General features: G+C 37.5%; 2 protein-coding genes and 1 non-coding gene across 3 annotated transcripts; all 3 read left to right on the plus strand.

Moving 5' to 3' along the window:
* Positions 1 to 959: 959 nt before the first annotated feature.
* rps20 (ribosomal protein S20) lies at positions 960 to 6604 on the plus strand. The gene is made up of 4 exons (XM_051677268.1): positions 960 to 1102; positions 1953 to 2052; positions 2225 to 2298; positions 6352 to 6604. The coding sequence occupies exons 1-4, from the start codon at positions 1100 to 1102 to the stop codon at positions 6532 to 6534; spliced, it is 360 nt and encodes a 119-aa protein (XP_051533228.1). The 5' UTR covers positions 960 to 1099; the 3' UTR covers positions 6535 to 6604.
* Positions 2090 to 2158, plus strand: LOC127449355 (small nucleolar RNA U54). The gene has a single exon (XR_007898720.1). It is a non-coding gene; the product is annotated as a small nucleolar RNA U54 (small nucleolar RNA).
* Positions 6605 to 7943: 1339 nt separating the features above from the next.
* Positions 7944 to 16222, plus strand: zgc:56231 (uncharacterized protein LOC406257 homolog). The gene is made up of 18 exons (XM_051677695.1): positions 7944 to 8307; positions 8478 to 8573; positions 8662 to 8781; positions 8871 to 9009; positions 9474 to 9658; positions 11187 to 11271; positions 11347 to 11526; positions 11612 to 11723; positions 11954 to 12016; positions 12094 to 12240; positions 13124 to 13289; positions 13472 to 13651; positions 14857 to 14996; positions 15083 to 15248; positions 15384 to 15519; positions 15634 to 15704; positions 15776 to 15895; positions 15973 to 16222. The coding sequence occupies exons 1-18, from the start codon at positions 8185 to 8187 to the stop codon at positions 16201 to 16203; spliced, it is 2460 nt and encodes an 819-aa protein (XP_051533655.1). The 5' UTR covers positions 7944 to 8184; the 3' UTR covers positions 16204 to 16222.
* The last annotated feature ends 480 nt before the right edge of the window (positions 16223 to 16702 follow it).

The raw sequence follows: 16702 nt of genomic DNA on the forward strand, positions 1-16702 counted from the left end.
TATATAAGTATGATATGAGTATTATATTAATATATACATATTATTTACTTTGAATATTTGTAGTATTTTAAAGATTCAAGTAGTCCAAAATAATTGCAAAATTAGCTGCAAAAATAAAGGGCATCTTCTGGAGCACTTGCTTCTGTTTCACACATGACAATAAAAGACTGAGCACAAGCTGGTCCTGAATAAATAATTTAATCAATTACAATGTGTCACCCACATCCCCCACGGCTGCTACGCCCTTGAATCAAACCATAAAAAGTGTATTATGATATTTTCAGTCTGTTTGACGTTTATGAATGAAAATCTTTACAGGCAGTGAAAATCTTTTCCTGTTCATTTTCCTTGTTTTAAATTTCAGTATATTTTTTATTTAAATCTGTGGTCATTTTTTTTTTTTTTTCGTTTTTTATCCCCCTTTTCTTTTATTATTAATGCCAGGGTAATTTAACACAAGGTACATTAAATAATGTACATTAAAAGAAGAAGAAAAAACACGATTTAAGGTATCAGCACATTACAGATATTATTTTTCAAGCAAGCAGGCTTACAGTTAAAATAAGATACAATTTTTATTTTTATTTTTTATTTTTTATTTATTTATTTAAAAAAAATAGGCTTTTTGGTTAGTGGCTTTGCTTCGGTGAATATAAAATTTAACACGTAACAATTAAAGAGTTATAATAAAATATTCCCTTTTGACTTAATAATGTTATAAAAACCAAACATACCACATACTTAAACAACAGTGAAACATACATAGGAAGTCCCAAAAGACATGTATGTGCAGATTCAGCATCAAATAAAATAAATAAAAAATAAATAAATAAAATAAATAAAAAAACCTTTGAGCATCAAATCCCGGGAGAAAAAATTAAATAAAATCCCGCGAAATCATTCTCTTTTGTTCCGGCGGAAGTGCTGACGAAGTTGTGATGTCACGCAGTACCCGGATGTGTCATATAAATACAGGAGTAGGCCGACAGTTCTCCCTCTTCCTGAAAAACTGTAGCGAGGTACAGTCGTGCTCTTCCTGATTCACCGCTGTTCGCTTTTCAGCCTTTGCTACGAATAAGTCGGTCAGGAATTAATAACCATGGTAATTTAAAAATTATATTACTTCCCTATCAACACAGATGTACGTTGTTTGTTTCGTTTGAGTCTATGATTAGGTGTTCACGAGCAGCTCGCACGTGCATGTGTATTGTTTTCAAACATCACGTTAAATTACATTAAACTCAGTTCACATACGCATGTTTTATTTTAACATTAAAATACCCTTATATATGTTAGGAGCTTGCCTTGTTTGACCTAGCATGACGTTTTTAAACCGTTCTTAATGGGCATCTGCTTTGGTTGCAAATTTACAATGCAGGATATATGAGCAAATATTTAGATTGGCAATCAAGTTAGATGCTATTAAATTACTGTGCATACTTGTGATCAGTGTTGGGTAAGTTACTTTAAAAAAGTAATTAATTACTAACTACGATTTACATCATCTACAGTGTAATTGGATTACTGTAATTACTCTCTTAAAAGTAATTGCATTACTAATTACTTTTTAAAACCCTTATCAACCTCGACCAGATGAAAAATACAAGGATATACATAAAACTGTTCTTTTAATTAATTCAAATAAATCATATAAAATCAAATAAATTATTCATGAATCAGCCAAAGAATTTAAAGGGGCAGCGTCAAATTAGAAAACATATATTTTAACATTAGACGTTAAATTTAGATTTTAAACTCACCATTTTATATAGAAGTATTCTATAGTTTATACAGTATTTAACACAATTACATCAGAAGCAACTGTAATTAAATTACTGAAAAATTAGAGTAATCGCTTTACTTTTTTCAATGGAAAAAGTAATTTAATTACTCAGTAAAGCATTACACCCAACGCTGCTTGTGATGTAATTAATCTGGCATGTCTTCCACAGGCATTCAAAGACACTGGTAAAGCTCCTGTTGAGGCCGAGGTGGCCATTCACCGTATCCGCATCACTCTGACCAGCCGCAATGTCAAGTCCCTGGAAAAGGGTGAGTTTACATTCTAGATCCCTGTCTACTGTACACAAGGCAATGAGGATAACAATATTTGTACGACTTGAATATGAGTTATATTATACGCTATTCTGAGCCCTTCTCTCTTAAACCGATCCATGTGTTTGGGTAAGTTTGACGTTGACGAAAACTGTTTTTCTCTCTGCAGTGTGCGCTGATTTGATCCGTGGTGCCAAGGAGAAGAGCCTGAAGGTGAAGGGACCCGTGCGTATGCCCACCAAGGTGAGCCCCTGATTCTTAAATTAAAGGGATTTTAACCTGGGTCCATAAACCCATTGGGGTTCCTGAAGTGACTGACCTGTTTGTGGTTAAATACAACATTTCTATGAATATGTAGAAATAATCTAAAGACTCTCAATGTAGTGTGTGTGTGTGTGTGTGTGTGTGTGTATATATATATATATATATATATATATATATATATATATATATATATATATATATATATATATATATAATGACTGTTTTCAGTTTCCGGTCTCCAGTGATTTAACTCGCATCGGCGAGCAGGTAATGTTTAAGGTATTACAGTCGAGATGACCGTTTTGTTTATAGATCGTGCCTCACCTGAGTGTGTAGATGGCATGAGATGGTCAGAGATGAGTTACGCCGGATTCACACATCCTCCGTGTGCGGGGCGGTCGCGTTGGACGTTCACATTGGCCGCGTCTCTTCCGTGAGAAACAGCAGCGCCTCTGCACAGAAATAAAGTTATCTATGTGGTCCTAGGGCAAATTTTTTCTTTAAGGTCATAATAAGCGGAGGTTATTGCTGCTTCAAGGACAACAGTGGGCCGTCACGTGCACTTCAACTGTACACCTATATACACAGAATGGCAAAATGTCCGGCTGTTTATTAATTCTTTCCTTTAAGTTATTTTGAGTTTACTTGAATGCAGACATATAAATTGTAGTGTACTATAGGTTCGGTTTGAGTAATTTTTAATTTGCTTTTGTGTCTCTTAATTATTATAGTTTTGTACTGCACCCAGGGCCGCTGAGCTCAGCGTGAGCTGGGCGGCAGAAATAGGATCAACGATGAAACTATCAGCTCACTGATGCATCTGGGATGCGTCACCTCGCGACTCTCGCTTTCAGTGTAAACTTTGTCATTTGTTAATATGGGTGCTGAAACGAAAACGTGCCGCTCACGCCCTGCTCACGGAGGATGTGTGAACCCGGCGTTGCGTTATCATTAATTATTCTGAGCTGTTATGACAGCCAACAATTGCACAAGTTTAGCCTGAAAGTCAATACTCCAAATAACACTTAAATGGTGGTTGTTCTCCATCTGAATCGCTCAATTCAGTAAGTTATGCATAGTGTCTCGAGACCAGAGACCGAAAACGGCCAAATAGAATCATCATGGCGCTGCCCAGTGTTTGCTCGGAAAACTGTGGATTGCCTCTCTTGGTGATTCAGACTGCAGTTCACAATATTGGAGGCTTTTTATCAGGGTGAAAAACCAAAGGAGAATCTTTCAGGTTGAAACTTGAGGGAATAATTAATAAAGTTGGGAACAGAGAACCAGTTCTTGTTCAGAACAGTTCCACTCTTTAAAGCATCCCGGAATAATTTGATTTTCATCACTTTTGTGTCTTAACGGGTCATGTACGTGCAATTTATCCCCTGAATGGTCTGCACTTATATAGCGCTTTTTTTTTTTTAACCTTTAGCGGTTCAACAAAGTGCTTTACACTGACTCATTCACCCATTCACACACACACCTATGACAGCAGAGCTGCCATGCAAGGTGCTAGCCTGCCATTGGGAGCAACTTGGGGTTCAGTGTCGTGCCCAAGGACACTTCAGCATGTGGGGTCATGTGGGCCGGGAATTGAACCACCAACACCTGAGATTAGTGGCCAACCCGCTCTACCACCTGAGCCACAGCCGCCCCGGTGCTTCTTTTTAGTGAATCGAAAACACTTATCCATCAATTGAAGCAGTTACTGAATTAGTCTTATACCGATGCGCACGTTATGAACGTCTAACTCGAAATAAAATGAACCGTGGAAGCCTCAAGCATGTACAGTACAACATTAGACTACATAACACAGGGCTAACTATCTCTGGAACTGTTACGGTTTATTTAATGTTGTACTTCAGTTCATACATGTGACACTAATCAAGCAGTGTAGTTACTGACTGGTTGTTCATATGACAGTGTGTAGTTAAAGATACACAAGTTTTGTTGTAATAAGTGCAATTTTATAAAAAAAAAATGAATGAATGAAATATTCCATTGCATTTCTTGTTTTAGAATTTTATTTAAAATATAGTTTGGATCAATTATTGGATGGCCTTCGTCTCAAAGTCTGCTAACACATCTTTTACATTAATTGTATTACATAAATTTCAGATTTGTTATTTCAGCTCTATAGAAAACTGAAATGATCTCATCATTTGGCAACAGACTGCAGAGATTAAATAATTGTTTGATCGCAGTTATTTGATCTCAACCGTGATTATTGTGCACCTTAAATTCCAATCACATTGTAATGCCCAAATAAGGTTATTTTAAGCAAATATGTAAATGCCTTCAACTGCACGTTTGTCCCGAGAGTCACTGAGCAGAGCAGCTCCAGTCTGGAAGAGCGCATGGAGCACTTCTCAAACGCTCCGAGCGTGCTGTCGGCAGAGGCTCGCGCCAAACTCCCGTGAAAATATAAACGAACATATAAACTTTGATGGTGAACGCAAAGCACTCCAGCTTCAGTTTAAACGATCGTCTAATAGCAAATATTCCTGGTCACAGTGTGTTCATAACACGCAGTGTTAATGTGATGCAGAGAAAGAGACGCACGCATTTTATTTCAGTGGAGTGATAAAACGATGAAACAAAATCTCAAAGGTTTTGTGTCATGAGAAATAACGGCTTATGGGTTTAATCAAGGAGCATTTTAAAATGTGTGAAAGTGAAGAAATTAGGACAGAAATATTTAACTTTTGCATAATATAGTATAGGATAATGTAATATAATAACATTAATTTTTATAAAAACATCATGTAAAATATGAGTTCCAAAAACAACAGTGTAAATGTAAAATTGAGAAACTAAAGTTAAGCAAATAGACATATTTTTAAGTACTAAGAAATATTTTGATTATTTAAAAGTTTTAAGGCCTTAAAAGGAAATCATATCCCTATTTTATTGTTCATTGATACTGTATATTTTAAGTTAAATATGTAAAATGACTTGAGGTGTATGAAGCACACATGCACCTTAAAAAATGACTGACAATTAATCGTGAATGTCCTAAAAATACAATTAATGGTGACAGCCCTGCTTAGCACAAAATAAAAGAGCGGTTAATAATGGTTAAAAATGACTGTACAGTACACTAAGGGTGGGTGAAATACCAACTGCGGTGTTGCCAGGTTTCGCAAGAGGAAAAAAAGAAACCTGGTCTGGAAAAACAAGCCCAAATAAGTCACTTTCCTCACCAAAATAAGCGAAAATAAGCAATTACATTTTTTTTTCCTGTGTGGTGGTTTTAGCAGTATAGAAATCATAAGCATGGGTAATTTCCAGTTAAGTATAATTTTAAGTACAGATCTGCTTCTCAGTCAAAACCCGACAGCAGCAAATCTGACTAATTCATCATATCTAACAATAATTCAGTGAAGACTTTTTATTTTTAACTTTTTACCTCTAAAAATGTTTTCCTGTATCTGGATTAGCTGTGCATGTATATGTAGTAATTATACATATTTGTTAAAGTCTTCATTCACTGAATGTGACTTCACAATAGGCAATTAGGCAAAGAAACGTGTGATGCGGAAGTTTCCTTCAGGATCAAAGCACATGTTTCATTTTTTCGGGCAAGATGAAGTGGTGTAGCTCCAAAAATATACTGTGATAAACCCTTTGGCCTTTAGCTTCATGAAAAAATGATCTGAACGAAATTAACTGGTTATAACCGGTTACCAGCATTTAAAAACAACCTTTTCACTGCAGAACAATTAAATCAATTTGTTCCCATTTTCAGATACGTTCTGCAAAAAAAAGTTTTTTTCCTTGAACCGTTTTAAGTCCCTGGTTTTCAGGACACAAAGTGCATTTTAAGAAGACTTTATGTCCAAGTCTTGAAGACTTGGGGAAATTTTTCTAGTAGTAATTATTCGTTAAGTTTTGTAGATGCAATTTGCCATTTTATGAGTGTTAATTTTATTTTCCAGATACATTTTTAAAGATGACCAACTTATTGATCAAGACTTAAAGTGAAAATAACTGACGGCACTGAATTCCAGTATCTTCTTGTTGTTGTTGTAGACTCTGCGTATCACGACCCGTAAGACGCCTTGTGGTGAAGGATCCAAGACCTGGGATAGATTCCAAATGAGGATTCACAAACGTCTCATTGACCTTCACAGCCCATCCGAGATCGTCAAGCAGATCACCAGCATCAGCATTGAGCCTGGTGTGGAGGTGGAGGTCACCATCGCCGATGCGTAAACACTGTCTGCCAGGTTGAGCTACTGTGTCATTCGCAATCAGCGCAATAAAATTGAGATTTTTGGATACATTTCTTCTGTGGTGTGTTTGTTTTGAAGCATTTTTTCTTATCTGAAAGTTGAAGTCCTGGTTATTAAATATTTTGGTTATAGTAATTTGTGACATTGCCTCATGTCCATATGGATTACAGCAAGACAAATCAAAATGGTGTTTGTGGCGTTGTGCACCATTTGACTTGCAATCCCTTCATGGGCTCTGTACTTGCACTGCAGAATAAAATCTTGATCTTGAACTGCATATTGTGAAATACGAAATACGGAAGTTCTAGCTTCCACATTGCTGTTAAAATAGATTTGTTTGCTCCATTTAAAAATTGACGAATCTTATGCACATTGTAAATCTTATATTTGAGAATATGGGTGTTTGAGTAAAAAGATGTAGATGTATCTTCAACAGTGCAGTTAAATACTGAAGCTTCATCTCAGCCAATTTACAATGCAAAAAAAAAATTGGTATTAAAAATATCTTAATATCCTTAAGCAACAAGTTTCTTGAAGCATAATGATATAAAAAGTCTTGTTTTTAGAGAAATCAAACAATTTAGTGGAGCTTATGCTTAAAACAAGAAAAGAACTATTTGCCATTTGGGTAATAAAAACGAAACGAACTTTGATTAGATTATTTCATACCACATTGGCAATTTTTTACTTGTTATAAGCGTAAACGTTTCTAAATTTAGTTAGATTTCTCAAACCAGACAGAATATCTGATGCTATTTTGAATTGTTCTAAGATGTAATTTTATTGGAAGACAATACGAAAATGGTGAGAAAATGATACAAACTGTAAACTATTAATATTGAAAATAGATGTCTCTAATAAAATTAAAATTGGGTTTCGATAGATTTGTTTTATTAGTTTTAGCTCAACATGATTCTGCATTTTATATACTATATATATATATATATATATATATATATATATATATATATATATATAATATTTTAAATGTGTAATAAAAGATTTAGCTAAATATTTTCAAAAATACGCATAGTACCTTTAGCCTGTTGTTGAAACAGACCAAGAATAAAAACGATAAACCAAAATGCACTTGTAGTTTGGCTTGCATAGGACATGTTCGTAATAGCATACTGTTTTTTTGCCTATTTTGAAGATTTAAGCATTTCAATTTCATAAAATGTAATCAAATTGAGTTGTGTGAAGTTGAACAAATTTAAATAAAATTATATATATATATATATATTTATATATTTTTTTTATTTTTATTATTAAGTTACTTGGTTGAATTTGAAAAAAATTTTTTTTTTTTTTTTTCGGAACATACACGCGCATAAAACAAAATGGAGTGATTTTACAGGTGTGCTAATGGCCCTTTTAAGAACTGATTGCTGTTAAGTTCTGATTGGTGCGCAGGTGTAGCAGCTGAGATTTGATTGGTTCATTGCCACCTCCCACTGCTGGAAAGCGCGGCAATTCAATTCGCAGCGTCCATTTGAAGAAACCAGTAACCAAGATAGGTTTTAAGTTGTAGAAGTTGTTTTGGTTAAGTGTTTGTTGGTATGCAGTGATTCCTATAACTCATTGTTTGATTAACATTTTAAGCACACAACAGTTTTATCACTGTATAGTCATGGCAACTGTTATTGATGTGACAAATGAAGACACCGTGTTGGTGGCAATGGAGTCGACTGCCTGTGAACCTCATCATGCAGCTTTACCAGAACTTTCTGGAGTTTCCTCCATTACATCACAAGTAATACAAGGGTGTTTACATGTTTCCATTGATCATAGTTTAAATAATTGGGTGTTTACCCCCAGAATCTACGCCCTTTAAGTAATACTATTACATGTACTGATGTTGCGTTGAACTCATTCAAGGTGGTGACCTTTATGAGTACATTTTGATGTCTTTTGCCCATCCAGAGTGAGACCATTGAAGGTTCTGAGCAGCAGCAACTTCGAGTGTACTTGAAAGTGCGCCCTTTCAGTGAAGAGGAACTCAAAAGCAATGAAGATCAGGTGTTGTATTACTCAATCTGATGCTATCAAAGTTATATATCCACCTCAGGGGATGTTGGGTTCTTTTAAACGTCCCTTTCACTCTCAGGGTTGTGTTGTGATGGAAAGCTCTGAGACAATTGCCCTTCATGCTCCCAAAGGATCTGCAACCATGAAGAGCAGTGAGAAAGGAATAGGCCAACAGGTCTATAAATTCAATTTCTCACAGGTACAGTGCCACCAAAATCCCAGATTGACAAATCTCAATCCCAAAACCCTACTATTGCTCTCTGTGGTAATCTCTGAAATGCAATGTAGATCTTTGGGCCAAAATGTACTCAAGCGGAGTTCTTTGAAGGAACAATCAGTTCACAAGTGCAGGACTTTCTGAATGGAAAAAATGCATTGGTGTTCAGTTATGGAGTGACCAATGCTGGGAAAACGTACACCATACAAGGTAAATTTAATTTGGACATCATCGCAACCATGATTTTAAAAGTGCACGCAGTAACTTTAAGAGCATCTTGGATTTAAAGTGATATCTAGTGGTGTGGATGCAGCATTATTTTAAAATAATCCCAGTTATTGATGCCATTGTAAAACATCCACTAGTTACAGTCAGCCATGACATAAGTCCACGAGTGAAAGTGTCCAACAACAGGGTGGTTACTGAGATTAAGCAAGTCATTTTCTGGCTGGTCATGTGATTCCAAAATGGCAGCCTCCATGTGGGGACCTTCTCCATGTAGAATAAAACAATCTTTTATTAGGTAACTGGTATGACTGGAGTCTTTTATTAAGTGGAAACAATTACTGCGTGCACCTTTAATGCTAAAATCCAAGTTCCTGTCACAGATATTCTAATACGATCTAACCTGTTAGGTGCATGTATTGAATCATTCAAAGTGAAATTGTTTCTAGGTTCTCCAAAAGAGCCTGGCATTTTGCCTCGTACTTTAGACGTTGTGTTCAAGCACATCGCTGGCCGCCAGTATGAGCACATGGACCTGAAGCCATATTTAAGCGCAGATGTGCAAAAACTGGACTCGGAGCAATTTAAAGCAGAGAGGAATGCCAAGGCAGCACTCTTGAGTCTGCTCAAAGAGGTATCTGATTTAAGCAACCAAACCCTACAATCTACCCAACCTGAATGTATGGGTGTTTCTTTAACTTAAGATAGTAAAGTCTTGATAAAACATTTTTCACTAGTTTGTCTATTAACTATGTCCAACAGTGTGCTGAATTAATAGACCTCATGTGATTTTATTTAAAAAAATTTTAAAGTCAAATTCCCACTGACTGTCATTTCTAGCACATCTCATTCTGTTGAATAGATTTCTGTGGTGGATATAATATAAATTATAATTAAACACAAAATGGCCAACTCCTTTTGATTTAGGGCTGTCAACACAACTGAGAAACAAAATTTGAGTTTTGCACTAAAATATAACCAAAATAAAAAATTAAAGACTGTCCCTGTATCTGAAATTGTTTTGTCGGAGTATGTACTGTATTTGAAGGACGCAATTCTGGGTCAGTAAAACGGCGTTCTTTTAGGTATGTGTGTGAGTGGTATGAATAGATTTCGGACATACTTCATTGGGGGATGTGGGTATTGACCCGTGACCCGAATATGACATAATAGCTGTGGAAAATCTACTCTGGTTTTGCTAAACAAGCAGGATTTAAGCACAAGGAACAACTTTCTTGGACTATATAGATCACTTACAGTTGAGAAGACCCGTCCGACTCGCAGTTCACCCCCGTTCTTTTAAATCCCATACTTTGATGTGATTAGGCCTCAGTTCCCGAGGGATTATGGGATTGTAAAGTGTCCAGTCGTGTATCCTAAAGACAAATTTAAGATTTTCATACTTTTAATTTGGCAGTTTGATTGGAAGTGACACCCAACAAAAATATTCTGCTCCCCAGTGATTTACCTTGATTTTTCTTTCTTCAAACATCACTTGTCTTTGATTTAAAGCATGCTCTTCAATCACACTTTTGTCTACTTCAAGTTCATTCACTTCTCAAAAGCTAAACAAAATTGTTTGGTGTGGTCAAAATGATGGCACAACTGAGGGACAGTCGTAATTTGGGAAATTAATATTCATATTTTGAAAGTCTGGGGCAAGGCTAAAATGGTAAAATCTATACATAAATGGCATGTTACCAAAAGTAAATTGGAGGGCCTGGTAAAAAGTTTCAGCGTCCGTTTTAATGTTACCATCATATAACAGTAAGAAAGTTAGTCTTTTCGTTTGCATAAAATTCAAACCTTGGGGAATGCCAGAAGTTGAAGAAACACTGGTGTATGAGAAAAATACTGTAGTTATAAAACTAACCAATACCATGCACACTTTGGGGAATCTTGGAAACTGGAAACACTTTCTGTCATGTGTGAAATGTGAAGCATGATTTTTAACATTGAATACATCAGCTTCAACTGTTTATGGTCTTGACCCCATCTTCATGCACCTGTTAAACAGTCTGTTTAAAATGAGTCTCCATTCTCCTACTTTAGGGTTTTTGCTGTTGTTTCCAATGTAGATCCAACAGATTCCAGTACTTTAGCATGATGCTGTTTACAGGTTCTGAAAGTCTTATCCCCCCCCATTTGACTAATGTTCTCAGGAGCCTGAGCCCACAAAAGCCAGAAGTACAAGCTCCTCCTCAGTCAATAGTCTGTCATTTTCTGGAGTCTCATATGATCATACAGGTAGAAGCACTACAATCTCTTAACATGAGCTCGTCGAAGGGAGTACAAAGGTTTAATCTGTCCCCATGCCTTCAGTTGACAGTGCAGATGGAGTGGTTGACGAAGGGCTTTGTCTTTACTCCGTTTGGGTGGCTTTTTATGAGATCTACAATGAGCATGTGTATGATCTGCTCCAGCCGACCCAAACCAGCAAAACCAAAAGACGTGTTGCACTGCGAGTGTGTGAAGACAGCGCTGGGAGCTCTTATGTCAGAGGTGAAGTTCCTCCAGTGATTTCTTCAAGCGAAGAGATGCTAACGTACATGATTAAGTTCATTTCAGTGTTGTCTCTGTATTCTAGATTTGAAATGGGTAAATGTGCAGAATGCAGATGAGGCCAGTAAGGTTCTACGGGTGGGCAATAAGAACCGCAGTGCAGCAGCAACCAAGATGAACCAGTCTTCCAGCAGAAGGTTGGCATTTAGCTGTAACCCCTTTTTTTTTTTTTTTTTAAGATTCCCAGATGTGGCTTATAGCTATTTTATAAAGGGTATTGTGCACAATTGCAATGGACCCTGTGGTTTAGAGCAGTAATGTGTGATCAGGACAACCAAGCCAAAAACATAAGACTTTTGCTACTGGTCAAATTGCCACACTTGCTTAATGGATTCCTTTTTTTCTTTTTTTTTTGGTCTGTTTGTAGTCACAGCATCTTCACCATCAAACTGATACGTATTGAAGGAGTGGATGTTCAGGGACTCTCAGAGTAAATCAACTTTTTTAAACATTTATTTTGGAACATTGGTTTGTTTGAAGTGGTAACATTTTTGCTTTTGTGAGAAGTCTTTCGCTTTGTGACTTGGCTGGCTCTGAAAGATGCAACAAAACGAAAACATTTGGAGATCGTCTGAAAGAAGCTGGTAACATCAACAATTCCTTGCTGATCCTGGGCAAGTGCATTGCGGCACTCCGGAATAACCAAAGTGACCGGTAAAAGCAAATACTTGCCTATACTAACAACTATGTAGGACTGGGTATCAATACAGATTTCCTGATTTGATTCAATTCCGTTTTCCATGTTATTTGATTCTATTCTGATTGGGTATATTTCTGTATGTTGTATTTGAGAAATTCTCAACTAATGCTGTAAATTATACAGGGAACAGTCTAACTTATTACAAAAATATTAGGGCTGTTTAATGTGTTAATTGAGCGACTAATTATTTAGGAAAATAACTTAATGTTATTCGTCTTGTTCCTGGACCGTAATAAGGAATACTTCTACCATTGATGCAAATGTAATCTTTAAGCTTTTGAATCCACCTGTTTTCAGCAGGGGGCAGTAAGCAAATCTCCAGCTGTGGACTGTAGGCCAATGTCACCTTGTAAATTCACTTTTTGTGTCTTAATGCTTTGCTTGTCTGCCACAATAATGTAATGCTTTTTAATTACCTGTTTTATATTTATAATTTATAAAACAAGCTATTAATCATTTTATAATTATTGAATTACTGTTATTAGAGGGCCTTTCTCAGCAAATATTTTTTGCATTTAATTTTATTAATTGGCATATTTTAATTAGATGAAAAATGAATCTATTGACAGCCCTTTATATATATATATAATAAAAACAACTGGTCCTGAACCATGCAGTTCATTTTCTATTTAACATGACACAACTGAATTTTTAAAACTGAAATCCCATGATTGATCTTTTACAAATTATTATCAGGATTGCTTAAATGAAGTTTGCCAGTAATCTGAAAATTTGATGTTTTTAATCCAGCCTTGCATCTAAGACTGCCTGGCTTATGTGCCATGTTCAATGCTGCGTATTCCAAACCTTGTGTGTGTTCATGCTTGCCATTCTAAGGCCGAAGACCAATTACATCCCATTTCGAGAGAGCAAACTGACGCGGCTCTTCCAGGGAATGTTCTGTGGTCGTGGCAGGGCTTCCATGATTGTGAATATTAACCAGTGTTCCTCCACTTATGACGAGACTCTCCATGTTATGAAGTTCTCTGCGGTTGCCAAGCAGGTTTGTGGTACTCAACTGTTTAATGTGTTCTGTTTGTTTTTTCTTAACTTGTGATTTATTTCCACTTACTGAAACTTATGATTCTAAAGTCATTTGGGGACTGGTCCATCAGCTGTGGGTTTAATTGTGGCCCTGTTCTTAATGCTATATAGTGATTATAATACTTAACTACATTGTTTTAGGTGGTACAGGTGATCCCTCAGCGATCACTGGAGTCTCTGGCTCCACGGCTGGTTGGTCGGGATGGGAAGCCATTGCTCAAGAATGGAGTGATTGATGATCAGGCTCTGGATGTTTACCTATCAGAAGAAGAGCTGCTGGATGGGGATGATGAGGCTGATATGTCAATATTACCCCAAGAGGTGATGTATTGCATCAGTTGAACTCATAGGGGGCCGTTCAAGCTGAATGCATTCTAAAAAAGCTAGACGCAGTGCAATGAATAGAGCCGAACAAAGGTGTGGCGAGATGTGTTTTTAGAAGTTCTGTTTAACTTGAGACACGGCGCTCCTGCATGTTAAAGCCAAGCATACACTACATGACTTGCAGTCTGCACTCTGCGATTTTGTTTTCCGTTGTGCAGGTGCGCACAATACAGGACCATAGTGTATTAACTACATGACCATTCGTCTCTGAGGCCATGTGTGCACTGGTATTAAGATGCAGGATCATAAATGTACAAGCGAAACGCATCACTGTTACACCTGGTCATCTCTTGACCCTCGTGTTCCGATTGTGAGGAGAGTCTCTAATTTCATGAGGACATCAGTCATTATGTCTGTGTATTACTGAATGATAAAGCACCAAAAAGTAAAAGATGAAGGCGAGTAAAAAGCGGCACCGTTTCTCAATTTGCAAACATGACTTATGGAGCAGAATTGAGCTGTTTTAGTGTGATACCTGTGAGCTTCTAATGTGCATACTGCTCATATCGGTGTCCCTATTGTGCATGTTCATTTGTTTCAGATTGTACGCTGCTTTCGCTTTTAAATCTGCATGTAACTGGCAAAAAAAAAAAAAAAAAAACGGCTGTTACAGCTGCCTTGTCATCCTGTTTCAAACTGATTGCCCAAAATGCATCTTAAAACTAAGGTAACTAAATTCATTCACAAACTTGTGCAGTTTATTCTCTATAACATCAACAAACTGGTGAGAGCCATTCTTTTTGCTTATTGGCACAATTTGCAAAGAGAAAAGGACAGTGGGTAGGGAAATGTGGATAATTTATTTTCTAATAGTTTGTCTTCTGCTTCTTAATACCTTGCCCTTCTCTTGTGCTCTGTCATGACTGTGCGCACACTTGACAAGATGTCTAGATATCAAGCTGTTTTGAAAACTGTCGTAGCTTCTGGGACTGGTCCTATGTCGCAGAAGTGCGCCCACAACAAGACCGTTCGTCATGAGATCTGAGACTTCTCGTTGCAGATCAGTCTCCTTTGATTTGAGTCGACTAGCTTGAGTCATGTAGTGTCCACAAGGCAGAAGTAACATGGGGAAATACGGTGCAACTGTCACACATTTTACCTTTTGACAACCAAACCATTAAACATTTGAGTTTGTTTCGCAGGAGCTGATGAACTTGGTGGAGACTTTGCGTGTCAAGCTGTTGGCCGAGCGCAGAAAGAATCTGCTGCAGGAAATACAGATACGGAAAGAAATGGGAGATGCAATGCTGCAGCAAATCATGGAGGCAGAGGAGCTGCACAGGTGTGCTGTTGCATTTATAAGCAATGGAAACTGATCGTTTTTCAAAAGCGGCATGGAGGTATTTCATTACTTCTGTTTTTTTTAAGTCGTCAGATGGTTGATCTAAAGGAGAGCTATGAAGAGAAGATGGACAGCACATTTGATATGTATAAAGAGGCTTTGAAAGAGCATGCGTACCAGTGTGCTCTGGAGAGACTGGAGGACGATTATGTTCCTTTAGAGGAATATAATGAGGAGCAAGAGCGAGTCCAAGTATGTGCAAACACTTGCTCTCCAACATCCCACCTGAGGGCAAATGGCACAATTACACTAGAATAATTTACAATTATAGCTGTCTATACTGCAACCTTTTATCCTCCTGAGTTCCTGTTCTTCTAACTCTTGCAGGAGCTTGAGAAGCTTGTGAGTGAGTTGGAACAGAAATGCAGGTGTTCTGCTTCCAGTCCGCTGTCCAGATCTACATCACCTCTCACACAAGAGAACTCCATGCAGACAGACCCTTTGCCGGCCAAAGAGGAGACTGGTGTGTGTGTGTGTGTGTGTGTGTTAGATGTTGCAACATCTCTAATGTGAGTTTTGTACTTTAAGAATTGTAGTTATTGTGATCTAATATCTTTCTCCTGTTTTATCTCTGGAGATGGAGTGAGGTTTATACTGTTGTACAAAGAGAAGTGTGCTCTGGAGAAAATGTGTGTTGAGAAGCAAGAGGTAAATCGACACCAATGTTTCTGTAGCACTTTCATGATTCATTTATTTTAATTTCTTGTATGTATTTTTAGTTGATCGTGTCTCTGGAGCAGCGGATCAGCGAGTTGAATGAGACTCTGCAGGAAGCAGGTGAGAGCTACATGGAGAAACTTGCAGAGGTCCAGAATCTTCAGAACAAACTCTCAAGCCAGGTATGTACACTAACTCAAGCATACACGCAGAACAAACCTATGGACCTGTACACTTTATAACAGCCTCTTATTTACAGGAGCGCGAAATGGAGCGCTTGCAGAGTAATGTCACAAGCAAAGAGGTAGAGTTAAGCGGTTTGAGGGAGATGGCAAAGTTGACGAATGACTCTGCAGGGCAGTCTCGTACAAGACGTGGTCTGTTGGTCAACATCAAAGAATCGATGACACCACAGTCTACGGGCAGTCTGTGCCGCACGATTAGAAAGTCCGTAAGGGCTACAACATCTCTTAGGAAGAAGCCTAGCTGATCGCATACTAAGCACTGCTGTATTTTAACTTTCTAATGTTATTTTAAATGTATTTCTATATTTTGTGTAATAAATTATTCTAAACTCCATGGTGTCTTGATGGCTTGTTTTCGACCCAAACATGCTGTGAACATTATTTTCTACGCATATCAATACACTCTTAAAGGAATGTTCCGGGTTCAAAGCAAGTTAAATCGACAGCATTAGTGCATAATGTTGATTTACCTCATTTACTCATCCCTTGTTTATTTAAAATGCAAAGGTCATGGAAACATCTGCCAACACTGGATTGTGAAATATGGAGTTTTCTTTTGGTGGGGTGGTGGCGTGTTTCGTGGTTTGTATGTGCGAGGAACGGCAGCTGGTGGAGAGTGCGCACCTACTCCCTATGGGGGCACAACACAGACTGCGTAATGTGTATAGGGGCAGTGGTGGCTCAGCGGTTAAGGCTCTGGGTTACTGATCAGAAGGTCAGGTGTTCAAGCCCCAGCACCGCCAA

Source organism: Myxocyprinus asiaticus, chromosome 1 (assembly GCF_019703515.2).
Source record: "Myxocyprinus asiaticus isolate MX2 ecotype Aquarium Trade chromosome 1, UBuf_Myxa_2, whole genome shotgun sequence".
NCBI lineage: Eukaryota > Metazoa > Chordata > Actinopteri > Cypriniformes > Catostomidae > Myxocyprinus > Myxocyprinus asiaticus.